The sequence below is a fragment of the Palaemon carinicauda genome, chromosome 10, assembly GCF_036898095.1.
Source record: "Palaemon carinicauda isolate YSFRI2023 chromosome 10, ASM3689809v2, whole genome shotgun sequence".
In the NCBI taxonomy this organism is placed as follows: Eukaryota; Metazoa; Arthropoda; class Malacostraca; order Decapoda; family Palaemonidae; genus Palaemon; species Palaemon carinicauda.
In genome coordinates, this window is record NC_090734.1 from 130,573,909 (window position 1) to 130,596,740 (window position 22,832).

The window sequence follows — 22,832 nt, forward strand, 5'->3', positions numbered from 1 at the left end:
GTGTTATGATAGTGTTTAGACAGTCAGTAAATTTTTGTCATTTGTTTTTCAGGACTAGGGAAAATCTTTTCAGTTCTGTACACATTAATTTCCAGTAATTTACACACACCCACAAATGATACATGCCTTTAATACATTTATATATATTTTTAAATGTATATATATATATATATATATATATATATATATATATATATATATATATATATATATATATGTATACTGTATATATATATATATATATATATATATATATATATATATATACATATATATTTATATATATATTTACATATATATTTATATATATATATATTTACATATGTATTGATATATATATATATATATATATATATATATATATATATATATATATATATATATATATATATATATTTATATATATATACATATATATTATATATATATATATATATATATATATATATATATATATATATATATACAGTATATATGTATATATATATATATATATATATATATATATATATATATATATATATATATATATATATATATATATATATATATATATATATATACATATATATATATATATATATATATATATATATATATATATATATATATATATATATATATATATATATATATATATATATATATATATATATATATATATACAGTATATATTACATTTGGTTTATATTGCTTCTAACTTGCTACCTTAACCTTGAATATACAGTAGTTAAGGAGCGCGACTCGGCCTCATTTAAACAAAGCTATATATTATATATATATTTAGTTTATATTGCTTCTAATTTGCTACCTTAACCTGGAATATACAGTAGTTAAGGAGTGCAACTCGGCCCCATTTAAGCAATATTATTTTGGGCTTGCTTAAGCACTTTGAGAACAAGTATTCAGTTTCCTCTGGAAAGCCTTAATATCTTCAGTCTTTCGAATGTCTAGTGGGAGCTTATTACACCTGCATCAAATGCACACAGGAGTGAGAAGTGGCTAGTGTAATATACTGTCAATTACATATTTTTCTGGGTAGATTTTGCTCTCCTTGCTTTTTTAGTTATCATCTTTGATACTTCATGCATCTTTCAGCATGATCATAACATAAAAATTGTAAGTATATAAATGAGAAGACAAAGAAATACAAGGAATATTGGTGCAGAAAACGTTTATTTATGACTGCCATATCGAATATAACAAAACTGATACAGTAATCTAGTTCTTGAGAATCATGAAAAATGGTGGTTCTACTGTATATGAATATAATATGTTATAAAAATGAATAAATACGTATCAAGGTCAGAAAATGTTTGAATAAGAGACCTTAAGCTCTCTGCGCTAATATACAAAAAGAATATTTAGCAATAAAGTAATTTTTTTTTAATTAAAAAAACATTTTGAAATGTGAAATACAGTGAACCCTCGCTACTTCGCGGTTCGACCATCACGGATTCACCACTTCGCGGATTTTTTCCATAACCCATATATATACAGTAACATATATGCATATATATGTATGCATGTATTTATGTATATATGTATATATGTAGGTATGTATATGTGTATACATATAAATATATATATATATATATATATATATATATATATATATATATATATATATATATATATATATCTATATATCTAAAGTAGGAAGATGTGATGTAGTTCTAAGGGAATAGTATGGGAAATATGTCTGGGTAATAAGCAAAGCTCTACCTCCAGTTTGTTTCTTCATTATGATCAGAGATAAATGTAAACAAAACATTGGTTGCCATTTTTTAACGTGCTTTTTAGCGTGTTTAGGAAACGCATGATATAAAATTGCCTTTAATATTTGTGCCTTTTTTAGTTTAGGGTACTGTAGTACATGCATTAAGTGTTCTGTACATTAAAGGGTAGTTTGTTAACAGTACTACGTACAAGGGAAGGTTTTAAAAGTCTGAATATACATGTTGAATAAATAGGTAAATATGGTGTCACTACTTCGCGGATTTTCACCTATCGCGGCCGCGTCTGGAACCTATCTACCGCGATAAACGAGGGTTCACTGTATAGATATTCTCCCAGCTAGAAATGTAATTTCGTCCGTTCGTTAGAGATTTCCCCCCAGGATATGTAATTAGCGTATCTGAATTTTCTAAAATCCAACCAGTAGTCGTGAGTCGCACTCCTTAATGTAATGTTCCTCAATTTTTTTTCTTTATTTGTCTATATAGCATTAAGTTTTTTCACTATTATTACTAATGTCCACGGGAAATGCTATGAACCTTTGTATCATGTTCAGTTCTTGTTATCTCTCTGAGTACTGTATATGTTGTCCCATTTTGTTGTGACAAATGAGCATTTGTAAATACAGGTGCATTATACTGTATATATACACAAGAGCGCAGTAGTACCTCGGGTTACGAGTGTGATTAATTCTGGAGTGAGCTTGCAACCTAAAATGCTCTTATTCTAAAATAATTTTTCTCATAAGAAATAAATAAAATTATTTAAATGCATTTCACACAACTAAAGATACACACGCTAATTTATAAAGGTCTTTTAGTTTTTATCAGTGTACAAATTATAATCCTTATCATCCAAAATTAATAGAAATTAATAATGCACATTGAGAATGAAAATTATTGTCAAATTAACTCTCACTTTACTTCTGAGGAGAGTCATTGCTAATGTGATGGAGACAAGTGAAAGAGGAGGAGGTTAATTCCTTGGAAGGAGAATCTCCCTCTATGATAACTTCTGGTAAAATATCTGGAGTTCTCTCTCTTAAATGACTCCGCTATCACTAACCGAATCGACTAATTTTTGCTCTCTGGAAACCTGATTGTCTTTTTAACGCACCACTTTCAATTATCACAAGGAACTTACTAAAGAAGGACTGCATTTGCCTGTTCTTTTAAATGGCATGGAAATGAGTCAATACATTGTTGATAAATATATACGCTGCTCACCCTGCAGAAGTCTAATCTGTGTGGACATGGCGGGTTTTCTGTGTGGGTGGCGTATGATCACCTTTGATTGCTTTCTGTGCATTGCATAATGGTCTCAGTCATACTTGTAAAGGAAAAAGGCCCATATGGCACTAAATATTGGGTCACAAGCTGATGCAGTACATGTTATACAATTAATATTTGTCTGCTCGTATTCCAATTTGCCTGTATTCAAAGTTGCTCATAATTTGAGGTACTACTGTATTGTGGATATATATATATATATATATATATATATATATATATATATATATATATATATATATATATATATATATATATATATATATATAAAATACATACTTATATATTGCATATATACATACTTATATATAGTATATATATATATATATATATATATATATATATATATATATATATATATATATATATATATATATATAATACATACTTGTATATTGTATATATACATACAGTACTTATATATATATATATATATATATATATATATATATATATATATATATATATATATATATATATTTAATACATACTTATATATTGTATATATATACATACTTATATATAGTATATATATATATATATATATATATATATATATATATATATATATATATATATATATATATATATATATATATATATATATATATATACACACACACACACACACACACACATATATACACACATGCACACGCATACTGTTCATATGTATATATGCACATATATATAAAGCCATATAGGCAGTGTATATTTACTGTATACTGAAAGTATGGTGTATACAAAAACACAATTTTTTCAGTTAACATTCATATTCTTTTAATTTTATGGTAAAATGACATAAAACATATAGAACATACTTGCTTGAACACAAACAATTTATTCTTTAATTTCAAGTGTTAGTATGATTTTTTTTTTTCCGTATAAACATTTGATTGCAAGAACTTAAAATGGTAGAAGATTTCTTTGTCCACAATTACACTCTTTCATTCTGTGATTTTAACATTCGATAAATTTGTTGGTTAGCAAACTATTAGATACAAGGGTAAACTGAATTACAGTAGAATTTTATGGCCATATATATATTCCTTTACGAAAACACATCTTTTCAAATTTGTACAACTTATATTGCGATGAGGTAGTTTTATTAAGATAATTTGCAGTTTTTTTGTAGTAATTTAGTGGTTAGGTAAGGATATTGCCATTGTAATCTCATTTTGTTTATATAAATAGTCAACGTATAATAAGCTGTTTTTGCATTTAAAAATAGTTATTTCTCACATAATGTTCTTTGCTTCTCCTTTGAATATTTCTTATTTATTATTTATAAGGTGTTAAATTTGCATTGCACATCATTGCGTTAAGTACCGATTTAATTTTTTTTCTCCAAAAAGCAATGAAGTCATGCTTCTCATGTACGTGGTTTATACCATAGTTTATTACATTATTTTACACTTGCTAGCTCAGAATAATATTGTTTTCAAAAGTGGTTTATGATAATTAAGTTCCTGAAGATAGGCCTTCAGTGTTTTAATGTTTCGCAACACTTTAATGTCAAAACTCCCCTTCTTTTTCATTAGAATTTTGAATCATTCTTTATTACATGGAGTTGAGAAATTTTTGGCACGGTATTGCTATCAGGTTATTTGGGAAATTATCATGTTAACATAAATATAATCAACTCTTATTATCCGCATGTTTGGTATCTGCGAATTTCTTGCAATGCAAAAATGCTAAATTTGACACCAGATTTCTAGACCTTGGAAAGTTACCAAGCAATGCAAGTCAAAACGAGGAATTTAGAGTGAGATATTGCTAAATATAGTGTAATGTTAACCCTTTTACCCTCAAAGGACGTACTGGTACGTTTCACAAAAGCCATCCCTTTACCCCCATGGACGTACCGATACGTCCTTGCAAAAAAATGCTATAAAAATTATTTTTTTCATATTTTTTATAATTTTTTGAGAAAATTCAGGCATTTTCCAAGAGAATGAGACCAACCTGACCTTTCTATGACAAAAATTAAGGCTGTTAGAGCAATTTGAAAAAAAATATACTGCAAAATGTGCTGGGGAAAAAAATAACCCCCTGGGGGTTAAGGGTTGGAAATTTCCAAATAGCCTGGGGGTAAAAGGGTTAAAAAGCCTAAGTCAAGACTGGAAATTTAGCAGTAGAAATCAGCAAATGATACTGTTCAGCACCATATTAAAAATCACTAAAGAACACGAGCCAAACCTTGAAACTTACAGTTAGAAATTAGCAAATGATATTGTATAAGTTAGGAAGTTATATCAACGTTACTCTGTTAATTGTATGTGAGTACGTTTTCGATACCATTATCTTGATATCAGCTAATACATACATACATACATATACCAAGGCACTTTCCCCAATTTTGGGGGGTAGCTGACATCAACAAATGAAACAAAAACAAAAAATGGGACCTCTACTCTCTACGTTCCTCCCAGCCTAACAAGGGACTCAACCGAGTTCAGCTGGTACTGCTAGGGTGCCACAGCCCACCCTCCCCCGTTATCCACCACAGATGAAGCTTCATAATACTGATTTGTATTGATTTTATTTTCAATCTTTTGTAATTTAAGGGTGAAGATTAAAGCCCTATAGAATTATTGTTGTGGTGTTATTCCAAGTAAGAATTTTAGGTTGCCATTTTAAACACCCAATTTCTTCAGATTGCTAGGAAGAATTATGTATTGAATCTATGGTTCATTTGTGGGAATTTATTGTATTTTCTTTTCTGACACCGAGGCCCTTTGCGTCAATAGGCGTAGGAAGAGATGATGAGGATTTTTTATTTTGATACAGTGAGTGTTGAAGCAAAGGCAGTTTTATTCAATTAGAATGCCTTTCTTTATTTACAAAATTAGTGCAGTTACCCGATTATTATTATTATTATTATTATTACTATCCAAGCTACAACCCTAGTTGGAAAAGCAAGATGCTATAAGCCCAGGGGCTCCAACAGGGAAAAATAGCCCAGTGAGGAAAGGAAATAAGGAAATAAATAAATGAAGAGAACAAATTAACAATAAATCATTCTAAAATAAGTAACAACGTCAAAACAGACATGTCATATATAAACTATTAACAACATCAAAAACAAATATGTCATAAATAAACTATAAAGAGACTCATGTCAGCCTGGTCAACATAAAAGCATTTGCTCCAACTTTGAACTTTTGAAGTTCTACTGATTCAACCACCTGATTAGGAAGATCATTCCACAACATGGTAACAGCTGGAATAAAACTGATGTGCAATGTTTCCTTCTACCGTAACATTGGATCACTAAATTCTCTAAATCCTTCGTAGATTGTCACACAGAAGAAGTTCTTTCCAAATGAGATTACAGTGCAATATTCTTAGGACTGTTTGACTGGGACAGAGTTCTTGAAAAGATTCTGTTCCGGTATGATTGCTGTTTTATGGTTCTCCTGTTTCTTATTCATAACAAAATTTCTTTCAGGCTCATTTATTTACTAAATGAATCTTAAGATTAACATTTCAGATTATCCGAAAGGAGTTGACCAACTGAAAAAAAAGGAATTTATGCCATAGATATTTTTTTTTTGTATAGTAGAGTAATATTGCAGTACATGAACTTTGTCATTGGTACTCATTTAATTAGAAAAGTATTGAATTGAATAGTATTGGAAACATTTATCTTATCATACACCAAATCACTTAGATCACATTACATCACATAGTGCAGGGTAGAAGTTTTGGCCCAGTATCAGTTTGCACCTTAGGTTCTGTTGTTTAGTTTTTTCTTTTAGTTTTTAACTTTACTTTTCATTTTTGAAGCTCAGTTACTTGGCTCTTTTCTGTGTGGTTAGGATTACTGTCTCTCGGAAGACTCGCTAACAGAAATGGAGTAACGCTTGAATCCTTAATGTACATTATGAAAATTGCCAGTGTATGGGGTTTTATATTAATTCTCCTTTTTTTTAATGGAATTTTCAATATTTTTGAGAGATATGTAATGTTTGTATGTGTCAACACCTTTACATATGTTATAATTGGGTCCTTAAGTGTTAGTTTTGTTTATTAGAACCTGTGTTGATGTACAATGACTTGTTTGTTTGATTGGTTGATGTTGGCCATCTCCCTGTTTCACACTATGTTGGATGGGGTGTTCACACTATGTTGGATCGGGTGTTCACTTTGATGTGTTTTATTTTTAAGTCTCTGCCATGCAGTTGTTAGGTTACAACTATAGTTTTAACAGTTGTTTCAATATTTGTCAAAACAGGTTCAGGTACTTACATGCTTACCATTTTTTAAAATGAAATGTCAAACACATTTTTTGCACAGATTACATGAACTTATTAAATTAAAGAACATATATATATATATATATATATATATATATATATATATATATATATATATATATATATATATATATATATATATTATATATATATATATATATATGTATATATATATATTTAATATTTATATATATATATATATATATATATATATATATATATATATATATATATATATATATATATATATATATTTCATAATATTTGATATATATAATATATATATAATAAATATATGTATATATATATATGTATAATATATAGCCTATATATATATATGTATATATATATATATATATATATATATATATATATATATATATATATATATGTATATATATATGTATATAGCCTATATATACAGTATAGGAATTATATATATATATATATGTGTGTGTATATTTATATATATATATATATATATATATACAGTATATATATATATATATATATATATATATATATATATATATATATATCTATGTATATATATATATATATATATATATATATATATATATATATATCTATGTATATATATATATATATATATATATATATATATATATATATATATATATATATATATATATATATATATATTGACAGAAACATAAGCAGTACTGTATTTAGATATTGTCATCTTTGTAAAAGATCGTCAAAAAGTTGCATCATACCATTGGAATGGGCTGTGAAAGGGAAGGTAAACTCAAAGTTTACCCAATATAGTCATTGTTTATAATACTTTGATTATCTTAAGACATGCTGATTTAGTGATTTAATCATTCAAAATGAGCGCCGAATATATTTCTATTACCGGTAATTCATTACATTTTAAAAGACCCTTCACGATGTTTTGTACACTGCATCACAGACCCTTAAGAAATTATTATTTATTTTAGTCTGTCATAGGAAACCGTGACTCGTAGTGATTTAATGACTATGGTACTACAGTATACAATTTCCATTAGTCATAACAATTGATTGGCCCTTAAATCTTATACAGTTCGGCTCGACGTGAAAGAGCCTTTACATTTTGAAAATGTTAAAGTTGGAGGTTTGCTGAACAGTGTTTTGGTACAAATTTCAACACTTTTCCTTATTTAGATTAAAACTTTAATTTGAATTATTTTGAAATTATTTTGATTTTCATAACATACTGACTGCATTATAGTTTGCGGTACCGTATACATAGTTTAAGGTGTCTTGTATACATCTTGGCAATAGCAATTAGGTTTATAAGCCAGAAATACAATAGAGCTACAGTAATTGAGCCAGTAGCTTTTGCAGCATAACCTTGGCAGGTACCGTACGTGAAATTTACATACCTTTTTTTAAACATTGTGTGCACTCCACACATAACTTGGAAAAACAAGATTACATACATTTGTAACATTTTGTCCACTCCACTTAAAACCTGGAAAAACTTATTCAAATACATTTGTAACATTTTTCCCACTCCACTTAAAACCTTGAAAAACTTATTTACATACATTTGTAACATTTTCCCCACTCTACACACAACTTCAGAAAAACAAATTTACATACATTTGTAATATTTTGTGCACTTCACACACAACTTTAGAAAAGAAATTTATATACATTCGTAACATTTTACCCACTCTTCACACAACTCTGAAAAAATAAATTTACATATATTTTTAATATTTTATGTACTCCATACATAACTGGGAAAATACACAAAGTATGGGACTATGTACAAGAACTTAAGAATTATTTTAAAGCCTTTGTTTTTTTGTTGTTAGCTTTATCATTCCCATTGTTAGAACTGAATGTGTTTTTTTATTAATACGCTAGACATTAGAGTTCCGTTGTTTTTAAATAGGAAATGAGGGAAAACTAGAGGAAAATTTCTGAATAATGCATGCTGCTCCAGATATCCTTATTATCCTATTCTAATACAGTATAGTTCTGTAGTAGGTTCTGTAGAATTTTAGGTACAGAGGAATTGAATGTCAAAGTAAATATTTTAGCTGACGTAACTGTAATAGTTTGAATAATTAAGGGCTTGGAGATTATTTTTGCCGATTGTCTTTTATTTTATATTCTCATAAATTTTATATTGGTACTTTGATAGATATGCAAAACATAAGCCAAGGGGTTCATCTTCCTAAAGTGTTATGGTATTTACACTGCAATACTTTAAAAAGATATTCAATTTTAATGAAAAATTATATAGTAAAAGATCTCTCATTAATAACAGTGGTTTGCTATTATCTCCATTAATCATAAACTGCCTCTTAGGACTTGTGTGCCTCTGGCCATGTCTCAGTATTTTGTTCAGTTCCTTTGGTCAAGGAGCAATTGCTTGGTTTGCCATTACTACTTCCATTGGGAAGTCACAAAGCCACTCCACTGAGAAGAAACCATTCCCATTGCAGAGAACTTTCTGGTTTGTAGTTTTCTTGTGACTTAACAATTCAATTGCTCAGCTCTGTCCTCATACGTAGGGATATTCCATCTCTGTTGGTTAATTTTCAAGCCAACACATCCTAGACAGGGCAAAGAAGGCAACATCTAGTGTGAGCTCGTACTTTATTCCACCAATACTGTGTAATTTTACCAGGTGAGCCTACAAGGAAGGTAAATAGCTCAAGTTTTCTCACAGTTAAGTCTCTTTATGACAGGATTGATAGAAGAGTTAGTGGGCCCAATTTTCTGCAAGCGCTTGGGGTAAGTGAGTGAGCATAATCAGGAAGTAATGATGCCATGAGGAGCAGTCATCAGATTCATTTTGGTTATGATGGAAGAATTACTCTGACATCAGCTTGAAGAATTATGGCGGGAATTGTAGTGAGTGTGGCTCTATGAGAGAGAATGTATTTGGATGTTCCATACCGTGATGTGAGAGTCCATGTCCAGTCTTTGTGGTTGGAGAATCCAGAGATGATGACTGATCAAGCTGAGATACCATTAAAATCCTTTAATGGAGTAGGATGAACGTCAGCCCCAATGTTCATGGTAGTAGGAGGAAGGTCAAGGTTGAAGTAGGCGGCTGGAACCTCAGGAAGAGGAATATCTTTGAATAGAATGAACAATATTTGTCATGTTGGGCAATGGATGAAATGCGGACACATCGTTATCTGCTGGGTATGAGGTGGACAGAGAAAAAAACCAGCAAAATGCAACGCATCCACTGGAGAGCTGATAACTGATCACCGTTAACTGGTGAGAGTTCCCTGCTTAATGGAAGACACAATGATTCAAGTGATCAATAAAGAAAGGATCCACAACACAACACTGCAAGAGGAGGAAGCAGAATCGGACACGTGGCAAAACCTAAGAGAATGAAACACAAAGGGTGACAAAGAATTATTTTACAGAGCAAGCTGGTGTAGAGGAAATATCCCATCCCCAGGGTGAACAGGAATTTCTATCACAAGAGACATACAAGCATGGGAGTTCTTAGCAGCAAAAGTGACAGCAACTGCCATAGGTGAGCTGAAAAATTTCTTGCATTTCTTCAAGACTTTACAAGGGGGAAAGGGTAGAACCAAAGCAGAATTAGTTATCAATAGAAGAGACTTCCTGTCTGAAGGCACAGACAAAGGATACATGGTCAGATGCAGCCAAGTTTGGAGAGGAAATTTAACATTTACCGAGTTGTGTTAAAAACATGTTTCGTATTTTGAAGATAACTTTTATCCAGTAGACTATTTATATACAATTTATGAATAATACGATAGCTACAAACCTGTTGAATTTGGATGTCTATAGTAGAGATAGGATTTAAGAGATTTTCAAACCGTAGTTCAGTCAATCTATTTATTCCAGCAGCATAATTGGGGATGCATAGGGACTTGGATCATATTCATTGCATTGTTTGGTGTATTAGATTTCATTTAAATGGATGTATAGATGACAGAGCTTAATTAATAATGAAATATGAACACATCCGTATTAGTTTAAGAAGACAGTAAGTAACATTTCCAGCCTTGATTTTGGGTAAAGATACTAGAATTTCTGTAAAAATGTATAAATGCTTGGAAAGATACGAAAGAAAAGAGAACCGTGTACGGGTACGAAACAAAATAAGCAGACGTGTCTGTACGATCATCATCAAAATGAGCCATTTTCCATTGCTTGGTCTCCTGCTTGAAAGTGAATGTTCAAGCTTGTACAATTTCTCCTAAGGTAACAAGGATAATTTCTATTAGTGAAGATTTGTAAGCATCTCGTTCTGAAAGGGCTTGACATTATACGGTGTTAAGTTCTTCCCTAAGTTGTAGAGTAGTTAGCAAAGTGAGTTTTTTCTGCATTAAAGATTCTTTTCAAGATATTAAAGTACTTATTCAAAATGAGGCTGTTTAAGTTAGTCTTTTTTTAAGATATTCAGTTGAATACCGTTCAGAATGTAAAGAAAGTATAGTAATACAGTAGTGTGTGAACTTTGATTAAATTAAATGAAATTAGACAAATTATGTTTTGCTTCTCCCATTTAGTACTGTGTGCTGGATGATTTCTATCCGAGACTCGGTTATACCATGTTTTGTCTGTTGGGTATCAGAAAGTGCAGAATCCGTTTAAAAAGCGATACTATTGTTTAACATTATGATGACTTTTTAAAGCAAGGATTAGAATATCTCTTCTTCATTTACCGTATTTATAATTTAGTTAGGTTTCATAGAACAAACAAGTTTTTAAGTTTGACAATAAGCTAGGTAAGTGATCGCGCAAGACTAAGAGCTTTATTATAATTTAGTTAGGTTTCATAGAACAAACAAGTTTTAAGTTTGACAATAAGTTAGGTAAGTGATCGCGCAAGACTAATAGCTTTAGTACCAATAGTATACTATGAGTTTTTTTATATGTTCATTGATATTTGATATAAAGTGGTGCAGCTATGTGAAGAAATTTCCGACCATGATAACTTCAAACACACATTCTCTAAATACAGTACTGATGATAATTCCGGCTGCTAGTAGATTTGATTATGAAATGACCAAATATACTCTCATTATAATCTCTTAGGGGAATACAGCGTAGGTTACTTCATGCCAGAAATAATTTGTTTGCACTGTGTTTAGTGATATACAAAGAGCACCTTTGATGTGATATAGCATAGCAGCTAACGTGAACTTATTTGGAAATTCAATACGTTCAAGCTTTAAGTGTTATTCAAGAATCCATCGGTGTTTATGTCTTTTTAGTTGGTCCTAGAAACATTGCTACTGTACATATAACAAATGCCTTTTCAAGTTTTTTTCCTTCATCTTTTTCATAAGTGAAAGGCTCGCATTATCTTGAAACTGTGACATTTATTAATATTACTTCTCTTATACGCAGCTTGAAATTCAAGGAAAGTCAGGCTGTGGGGGCTGTATTCGTGAGGTATTTTCATATTTGAACCTTCCTTTACTTCCTAAGTTGGTCTGGTAGTATTTGATGAGTACATTGGTTGTTTATGAACAGACATATGTGAGAAAGTGAGAGGTGTACCTGAAAGATCTAGAATTGCTCAACCCAATAACATATGTTGATTGATGCCAGTACGTTGTTATGTATTATCTGTTTCTTAGTGTTTTTGAAGACTTTCTGAAAATAGTTTTTGTTTTAATTCACCATTTTCTGAGGTTTTATGTATATGTATATATACACATGTATATATACAGTGTATATATATATATATATATATATATATATATATATATATATATACAGTATATATATATATATATATATATATATATATATATATATATATATATATATATATATATATATATATATATATATATACTGTATATATATATACTGCATATATATATATATATATATATATATATATATATATATATATATATATATATATATATGTATATATATATACTGTATATATACTATATATATATATATATATATATATATATATATATATATATATATATATATATATATATATATATATTATATATATACACTGATTTTTTAATTCTATCTGACAAAAAAAAGTGTCAAGGTTTTATAACAATTGAACCTTGGCCATGAACTGTATTTAAGCTCTAGTCAATCAATTTTTTTGTTAAACATCTTCCAGCATCAAGGGTCAGTATTAATCCTATTCTCATATTTCTTTTGTAGTTGTTCAGGGACAAATCTGCATTTTACATAACCCTTTTGGTTTTTAAGTTTAATTTTCTCGACCATTTAACCCTTTTACCCCAAAGGACGTACTGGTACGTTTCACAAAACTCATCCCTTTACCCCCATGGACACACCGGTACGTCCTTGCAAAAAACTGCTATAAAAATTTTTTTTTGCATATTTTTTATAAATTTTTGAGAAACTTCAGGCATTTTCCAAGAGAATGAGACCAACCTGACCTCTCTATGACAAAAATTAAGCCTGTTAGAGCAATTTAAAGAAAATATACTGCAAAATGTGCTTGAAAAAAATAACCCCTAGGGGTTAAGGGTTGGAAATTTCCAAGTAGCCTGGGGGTAAAAGGGTTAAGAAATTTTTAATGAATTTTAAATGCCGTATATTGTATTTAATTTTACTCATTCATGTAACTTTGATTCGAATTGCCTAGAATATTTCCATGTTGTATATGCTTGATAATTTATATAATAGAGGACGTATTGATGAGAAATGTGATTTTATGACAATCTCTTGTTTGTACCCTTTGGTTATTTGATTTACATATTAAGGTAATGTAAATACTATCGATGATTGATATAAACATACAATGAATTTTTTTCTTTTCTGCAAATTTATCACCAAGTGTCTCAATTATAGTGAACCCCTCCAATAAGATAATTTGTTTAACTAGTTTTTGATTATGATACTTATTCCATGTTTAAATTGTTAAAATAATTTTTCTTTTTATCTCAAAAATTTAAAGTATATAATCAACAAATATACCCCATTTTGAGAAATCCTGCATACATACATACATATACCAAGGCACTTCCCCCAATTTGGGGGGTAGCCGACATCAACAAATGAAACAAACACAAAAAGGGGGACCTCTACTCTCTACGTTCCTCCCAGCCTAACAAGGGACTCAACCGAGTTCAGCTGGTACTGCTAGGGTGCCACAGCCCACCCTCCCACATTATCCACCACAGATGAAGCTTCATAATGCTGAATCCCCTACTGCTGCTACCTCCGCAGTCATCTAAGGCATCTGGGAAGGACACAGAAAAAACTGCATACTTATGATTTGTGCAAAGTTTTGAATCTAGACTATCTTTGAATGTGCATCTGGCTATGAAAGTGAAGATATCCTTCAGTACTCTCGTCTCTTTCAGGACTCTTCTGAGCCATTTTCTAAGTACTCTTGACAATCAATTATGTGCCATGTGAATTTGGAAACGTGAATAAGTGTAACTTTGCAGATCTGTTTAAGTGCTACAAGGATTTCTTAAGTTGAAAAACTATCTACCAAGCATTAGAGCAAGTGAGATTTAGCTTTGGGGCCAAAGGTGTGAGAAATCTTTGCTTGTGAAGGGAAGCTAGACATTGGGCAACATAGGACAAGGTATCAGTAGCGTACATAAGCCTCTAAGATTTGCCCAGTTGACTTTTTGTCTGCTCGTTCAGTGGGAGAATGCTGTTCTTGCACTGGGCCGGACTTTATTATCTTATGGATCATTTTGGAGGAGCTCCAGAACCCTGTTTTCTTTTAGTATGTATAATACTCTTAAAGGCCGAGCCAGCATATCAAATTTCGTTATAACGAAGACCTCGCCATTACCAACTCATCTTAAGGATAGAATTAAAGGACCAGATTGCAAGAGGAAAGGTTTTGCAAGGCTCTAAAATGTCACTTACGGTTTGGATTTTAGCATTGTAGGAAAAAGATATGAGCAACAAGGAAACTACCATGATATTCCCAGGGATCTTGAAGCAGCATAATAATGACAAAGGTTGAAGCAACGTAGGAGTCTTAACTGGGATGAGGTGAAGCACTTTTGAGAATTTTTGGATTAAAACGTTGACTGAAACAGACAGAAGAATACAGCAGAGTTCAAGGGCTGCTAAGGACCTTATTACCTATGCATATCGAATCAAAATCTGAGACTTGAGTTTGATTGATTTATCAATCTGTGACTCAAGAACCATCTTTGTGTGATCTGCCAGTGTAACTCCATGGTTAGGACGCTTAGAGCCATCAATTAATTGTATTATATTGGCTGTACTTTACCGACTCTCGAGTTGTAGGCCAAGTGGAATAAAATCCTGAATAAATTCCATCACCTTAGTTATTCTAAGGGCATGGATGATTGGTGTGAGAATATTGAAGTGTTAAGCCCTGTCCACACGATTGAGCATGCCCGACAGGCAAACAGTGATGCCAGGCCACAATAGCTTGTGAAAATGAGGGTTGATGACGTCAGAAGCGAGAAAACTAAAGGCAGGGATCTGGCAACACTTTATGATGCCAGATCCCTGTCTGTAGTTTTCCCGCTTATGACGTCATTAACCCTTCATTCTTACTAACTATTGTGGTCTGGTATCACTGTTTGCCCGTCGGGCATGCTCGATCGTGTGGGCAGGGCTTTAGTCTTGCATTCTAGCAGCATATCTCTCCTCTAGGCTATTGACAAAGATGTAATATTTGCAGATTATGAAGAATTTGTATTCCTGTATTTCCTTATCGCTAGTGCGACAAGACATTGAAAACATTTTTTTCAACAAAATTGTAACTGTTTGGAGCTTGAAATGTTTCTGTCATTATTTAAATGTTTGAGGAGGAATGTTTTAATTTGTTCTGTAAATTCTAATATATATTATTATAATCAATTGCTATTCATCTCTACATTTTGAAGTTTTAATAGATTTTAGGTTCTATGCATAATTATAAGCCATTTCTTTTAGCAATGCATATGTATTTGCACCGACTTGCAGCAGTGCCCTTTTAGCCCGGAAAAGTTTCCGGATCGCTGATTGGTTGGACAAGATAAATCTAACCAATCAGCGATCAGGAAACTTTTCCGAGCTAAAAGGGCACCGCCGCGAGTCGGTGCAAATATGCATCACTAAAAGAAATGGACTATAGTTACCTTGTTTATTTGTTACATTGAAAATAAGCCGACTTTTGCAATTACTTATTGTTTTATGAAGGTCAATCTTGCATTATCTTCTCTCGGGGAAAGGATATCGTGTATTGACTCATCTTTCAGGTACAGCTCTCAATTTCTTAACTTAATGTACACCTAATAACTTTGTGGTTACTTCCAAACTGACTAAAAATAATTCCGAACATTCGTGACGAATGAAGTGACTGTTGTTGCTTATCACCAAGGGCTGCTTTTGTGCATTCATGAAACATTGCAGTGCAGACTGATCACTCAACACAAGTGTTTCACTTTCATAACATTTCAGAAGTTTATATTGTTAGTTTTTTTTTATAGTTCAAAACATTTTTCATCAATCTAAAGGATACTAAACTTAAGATGATGTGACACAACAGCATGAAAGCAGGGCTCAGGTTGTGAAGGTGCTCACGACCTGATGTACTGAGGCTTTGTTACACCTGCTGCTGAGCACTCTGAAGCATAGCCTTGATGACTTTGGATGTTAGCACCTCATCCTCAAACCCTTGAGAGTCACCCCATCCTTGTAAATGCCTCATTCCTTTGCGGCTTTCGATGCAGCGTCTGCATTGGGGCTAAAGTCAAAAGAAAAAAAAAAATCAGACTTGTTTGTTGCTGTTTTCATGCTTTATTTATGTTAATCATCTGTCTGTGTAACTGTGACTTGTTTATATTGCATTTTCCAGTGTATTCAGGGGAAAGTTTTCACAAGATTCCATGAAACATCCCTTCGTAAGGGAAATTAATGTGTCAGTCGCAGAATCAGTGGAAAGTTTCCCATCTAAGCCCTTTCTCCTCCTGTTTTCTAACTCCATAGATGTAGCGTCCAAACAGCATTCTCCATCACTCTCTACCGTGTGTATTCTCTATTCTAGACATATCAAGTGTGTTGAAGGCAATGTTCAATAAATCGGCACAGGCCGCGAAAAGTGATTCGATATCCCAGACTGCAAATTCTGACAGTGGGGAATCGAAAAGTCCAAAAGGTATCCAATTTCCTGCCTGAATTATTGGTCCCATATATTTACACTTAGATTTTTATATCTAGATATGATTTAATGTATAATACACTAACTTGTACCCCTTAGTGCTCATGATTCATATTTATGGATTTTGAAAGATTAGAAAGAGCTGCGAGTCATGGCACAGGGTTCAGAGATTAATTTTTTGTATTGGTGCCAAATGACACAATCCCAAATAAATTAAAGGGAAAAGATCTGATAAGTAGGAGAAAAATTTTCCCCATTACGCCTTTTCCTGCCTGTCCTCCAAAAATCTCCACGCCCATAACTGTCACAAACAAGACAGGTCTTTCAACTGCATTGTCTCTGCTATGGCTCTCAGTTGACTTGCCAGCTTCTTGAATCAGCCTTCTCTCCCTCTCCCAGCTATGTTTTCTCCTTGGTCCTTTTACTGGCCAATAATATCGATGTTACCATAAATAATAGTTTATGGGAAAAGGAATTAAATCAGGATGACTGCGGTGGCATTGTCATCCAGTTGGCCTCATCAACTCTTTTTTTAAGCTTTTAATTACGCATCCACTTAGTCATCTATGATTGTTCCTTTTCCTTTTGCCTGCAAAATTTCTCACCCTTTCCTTACTTCCAGGCGTGTTCTGCACGCTGTATTACTGCTTTACTATTGAGGACTACAAAATAGCATGTTACATGGTTCTTTGGAAATGTAACTGGGATGTGATGCACAGTGTACAGAATATTTGATGCATTAAAATTATCCGTTGATTTTTGTATTCATTCCAAGTTTTGTAAGTTTTTTTTTTTATATAGGCAAGTACATTTTTAGACACTTGTCTCAGAGAAATTACTTACTACATAATGTTACTGAATAAGGATATCTGTAGAAACTGCGTAGACATCCCAGTTACAAAGTACTATTCTTCAGTGTCATATAATTCCCCTAGCTTCTATGTTATGATTGATGGTTCATGTGTGGCATAATTATATTTACCTTATTTGATAACTGTCCATTTTTTTTTCTGGCATTTTTAATGCCTGCTGGGTGAATCGATAGAAAACGTACTGTACATTGTAGTGCATTTACTATATTTTCGTCATTGACTTGTCTATTTTTATGAGCATTGTTAATCGCAACAAGTGTTGCACATAAATTGCCACCATTGTTATATGAAATTGTCAACTTATTCCTAAATGATCGTGTGTATCTAATTACAATAAGAAGGCAAACGGTAATGCAGAGAGAGCTTATGAATGTGCATGAAACGAGTTACCAGTCAGATAGAGCGCTTGTAATACATGCAGTTTTAGAACAGGATTCTCTTTCTCCAAATATCCTAGCTGCTAGAAAGTCTTGTTTTTGCTGATTGTGTCGTCCTTTTTTTTTTTTATTGCAAGTTATCACCATCATAAGAAATTTCCAAAATACTGTAGTCTAATGCACCTCATAAATAGCTTGATAATAGAAGTCTATTTAAAGAGAACCAGGATTCTTCAAGGCTATAAATTGATTGTACAGTTAGGTAATGTATTCCATTTCGTTGCCTGATTATTGGTCTCTTAGAATTTTGCGAATGTTATACATCTGTATGGAATTCTTTTGTGTAAAGAAGTTACTTGACGAGTGTTGTCTTATGGCATGTATTAATTGTTGATGATTATGCGCATATGCACTTGCTGAGTATGATTTAGAGAACAGTTTATACAATTAGGATGTGTATGTGCAAGAGTAATGTTTTGTGTATGTGATGAACATTCGATGTACTTTGTAATTCATTGAACCCTGATATTCTGGTGTTATGTGTTCCATTTGATTCTTTACATTCACAGTACGTACTGACTTCTCTATACTGTATGCTCTACTTGAGATTTTGTTAAGTTAGCAAGACAAATATATAGTTACAGTAATTTTAAAGAATATATGTGAGAATTCATCATTGAATTCCCTATATGGGAACCCTGGAATCCTCGTGTAATCAAATTTCCCTCATACTCGCATGATGTTTGATATGTCTGTATAATAAAATGCAATATGTATCCCTATATTTTTGCGTGTATAACATCCATAGTCTGTGGGTGGTAAACTCAAGTTTAAGATTCGCTATTGTCTAGCTTGGGGCCAGCATGTCTTTCACTCATCATCAAGTACGGGGTGTTCGATGTCGAACGGCCGTGGCCCTCTGCACAAAATTTCTCCATTCATTCCGGTCTTGAGCCTTCCTTTCCAACTCCACCATCGTTAGCCCGCAAATCTCCATGATATTGTCACTCAATCTAGTTTTAGGCCTTCCTCTTGTTCTTGTACCATAGACTGATCCAATTAGTAGCGTTCTTTCCAGAGTATTGTGTTTCCGAACCTGGCCCGTATATAAGTGAAGTGATCTAAGCTTTAGGATTGATGGCCTACCTTCAGTACAGTCCATTATACTGTATGCCTATACATTTGACAGTATGGATCTTCTAGTTTGATACGATTTTCAGAGTTCTTGTTGGGGCTCTGTTGGTTTCACCAGTCCCTGGAGGTGTTCTACCTGTTTAAAAAGAACTTTGGTGGCATCAATTGGTCCATTAGCACAGAGGGTTAATGAGAAGGGAAGCCTCCAATCAAGTTAGCTTCTTGAAATCTAATGGTAGCATACAAATCTTGCATTGCTGCTCCAAAGGGATTGTGGACTTGAGGATTTGGTTAAATTTTGCATTGCTTACTTTGATTGGATATGGAATATCAAGTTGTTCCAACACAGGGTACTTACCTAGAACTACCTTCTTAGGAGTTACTGGTAACTCTACCCTAACCGACCAGATTTTTGTGTAGTTTACCCTATTCCCGTTTTCTAAGGGGCTAACCTCAGGTGGAGTGAAACACGCCCTGAGGCGACCCGGGGTCGGAGAGCGTGCAAGCTCAGGTTGTCTCCTCAGTAAGTTTCTGGTCGCGACATGATTATCATCTCGCCGCGCTCTCTCTTACCCTGTGTGACCCTTTGTGTCTACCACGCGCTACCCACGTGTTCATTTCCTTACCCTTTCCTTTGTATCCCTGTGTCTCTTGGTGGCTTAGTGTTGTGTTATGGAGCAGCCTCGTCGTTGCCCTGGGCCTGTGGCCGGGAAATCTTGTGGGGCTTTCCTTTCTAAGGGAATTTCAAGATTTAGCTTACAGATATTTACGGTTATTTTGATCATTTACTCATCTGAATGGTACGAATTAGTTACCTATTGATTTTGTCCACTTTTGTATAAATTTTTATAGAGAATGAATCACATTACATCTCAAGATTGATTGATTATTAGGTATTATCTGGCATCGTAACAGCAATGGTCATTGATACCATTACGTCCCGAGAGGTGGGGCAGTAGCTGTAGTGAACGACACCTTGTAGTAACGGGAGATTTTGAGGAATGAGAAGTCTAATTGGAAAGGGATCTTTGGTAGTGGTATCACTCGCCTCAGTTTTAATACTGACACCCTTTAGGGGTGAGCGAGCTGGATATATTCCTAGCATTCCATGCTACTTTTTTCTCTGGTATATTTAGCAGTATTTATACCTTTGAAATGGTGCTTTAAGGAGCATTTCACTTGGCGACACAGGTTCCTCGCCCAGAAATAGATTTTTCCTTCATCAAAATCCCTTTTTTACATACTTGAGTTACAACTTTGCACTTTTATTCAGTTACAGTACAATATATAGTTTTTAATTTTATTATACTTATTTCTCTCTGGAGCTATCTTGATTGATTTTAGTAGTTTCAAAGACGAAACTTTTAAATTTAACCATGAATAAGACCATGATGAGGGGAATGAAATTTTAGGGGTGGTAAATACGACTCAATGGAGGTTTGCTTTCAAAAGATTTTGAAATGCCTGATGTTTTGTGAAGCAGTCTCAGGAAATTTTAATCCACTCAGTATCTAATTATTTTTAATGATATTTTAAGGCCAAAATTTTAAATGGGTGAATATGCTTTAATTTCAGAATTGTCCTATTGTGCTGAACGGATATGGAAGAAGCAATGGATAATTATTTGGAATCTTAATTCTTGCTTCAGCAATTATTCTTATTTCCTACGGGAGTTACGCCTACCGTTTTGGCTTCATTACCATAGTTGAAACATTTGTTTCAGGTAACTCACAATGTCTGCTCTTGATTTGGTACATGGACTTGGGGGAAAATGATTTATACCTATATGGGCAGTAATGCAATAAGTTCTCAAATGTAGGATTGCTCTGCCTGTGTCCAATCTTGGCTTTGTATACCTTGCCACATGCTGGACATCTCTGTTAAGGATTTTGGGCCACTGCAACTTCTTGTCTGGCATGTCAACACACTGCTGCCTTTTTAAGGTGAGATGTGCTGTGTGATCATGCTCCAAGCTAGTGACCCCAGTGTTTGTACTCGTTCCGCAGATCATATAGTTTGTAGCAACCAGGTTGCCTGGTTTAATTTTGTGTTTCTTCAAGGCTGACTTAGCTTTGTCTATGTTGCTCTTTTCAGATCTACTTTTCTTAGTTGACCTTATGAAATTTGTTTATTGAGCTGTTTGTTAGGCACACAAAACAAGTGACCAAGTTGCCATGACAAGACGTTTGGTGATCATGACTTCTATGCTTGCGCATATTTTGTTTCAGAGTCTGTGAAATCCTATCCTTCCAAGTGTGATACCATTTGTAAATGCAAACTACCCTCACCATTCTACCTGCTGTTATCTCGATACATTTGGCTATCAGTATTCATTGGTCTTTTTGCTGATGAGATAAGAAACCTGAAGATCACACACTAGTAAAAAGGACACTGTAAAGCTATTGCTTCCGTTCTTTGTAATTATTATAGATTATCTCAGCCTTTCAGGCTCAATATGTTTAAGAGAAAGTTGAAAAGTTTAATGAAAATAAGCCAAATTTATTGTTATCATCATTGCTATAAATCCATGTTAAGCAACTTCAAAAAAGCCTAGGTAGAGACAGTCGCCAGGTGATCGACATAAACGTAGCCTTGACCTGCACACATGTAATCCCGGTCTCTTGTCTAGGAGTAGGACATTAAGTGTAAACCTTTTGATGGTTCAAGTAAGAGTAATCTTTTTCATTGCCCCAAACCTCTAGTGATAAGAATGTGAGAGAACCCTGTATTATCTACTATACCTCAAGATCTGACTTATTTTTATGTTCAAGGGAAATTTCCTTCCATGGCCTCCCATCAATCATTCAACCTCCTCCCTGGCATTGATGATGTTTTGTCCAGATCTCAGCCTGTCTTTAGATTACTGTTCCAGGGCGCTGGGGGACTTTTTCTATGTATACTTATTTATTACTGGACCTCTTAATCCCCCTATGAGACTACCTAACCCTGTTCAACATCCAAAACTGCTACTAAATTTAATTACTAAACAATTAAATTACTACAGTCTCTCTCAGCATAAAGTAATTATATGATTTCTTAAGAATATTTGGACT

The 22,832-nt window shown here is 32.7% G+C and overlaps 1 protein-coding gene across 10 annotated transcripts in view; it reads left to right on the forward strand.

The window, feature by feature from the left end:
- The window catches only part of unc79 (UNC-79 domain-containing protein), a 184,657-nt gene that overhangs the window by 14,405 nt on the left and 147,420 nt on the right, over positions 1-22,832 (forward strand). For 9 of the 10 annotated variants that reach the window (XM_068381893.1, XM_068381896.1, XM_068381901.1 and 6 more), the window contains exon 8: positions 17,283-17,393. The exons of the other annotated variant lie outside the window; for it this stretch is intronic. In XM_068381893.1, coding sequence (XP_068237994.1) covers positions 17,283-17,393 — 111 coding nt within the window. The remainder of the gene's footprint in view (positions 1-17,282; positions 17,394-22,832) is intronic. 10 annotated transcript variants of the gene reach the window in all.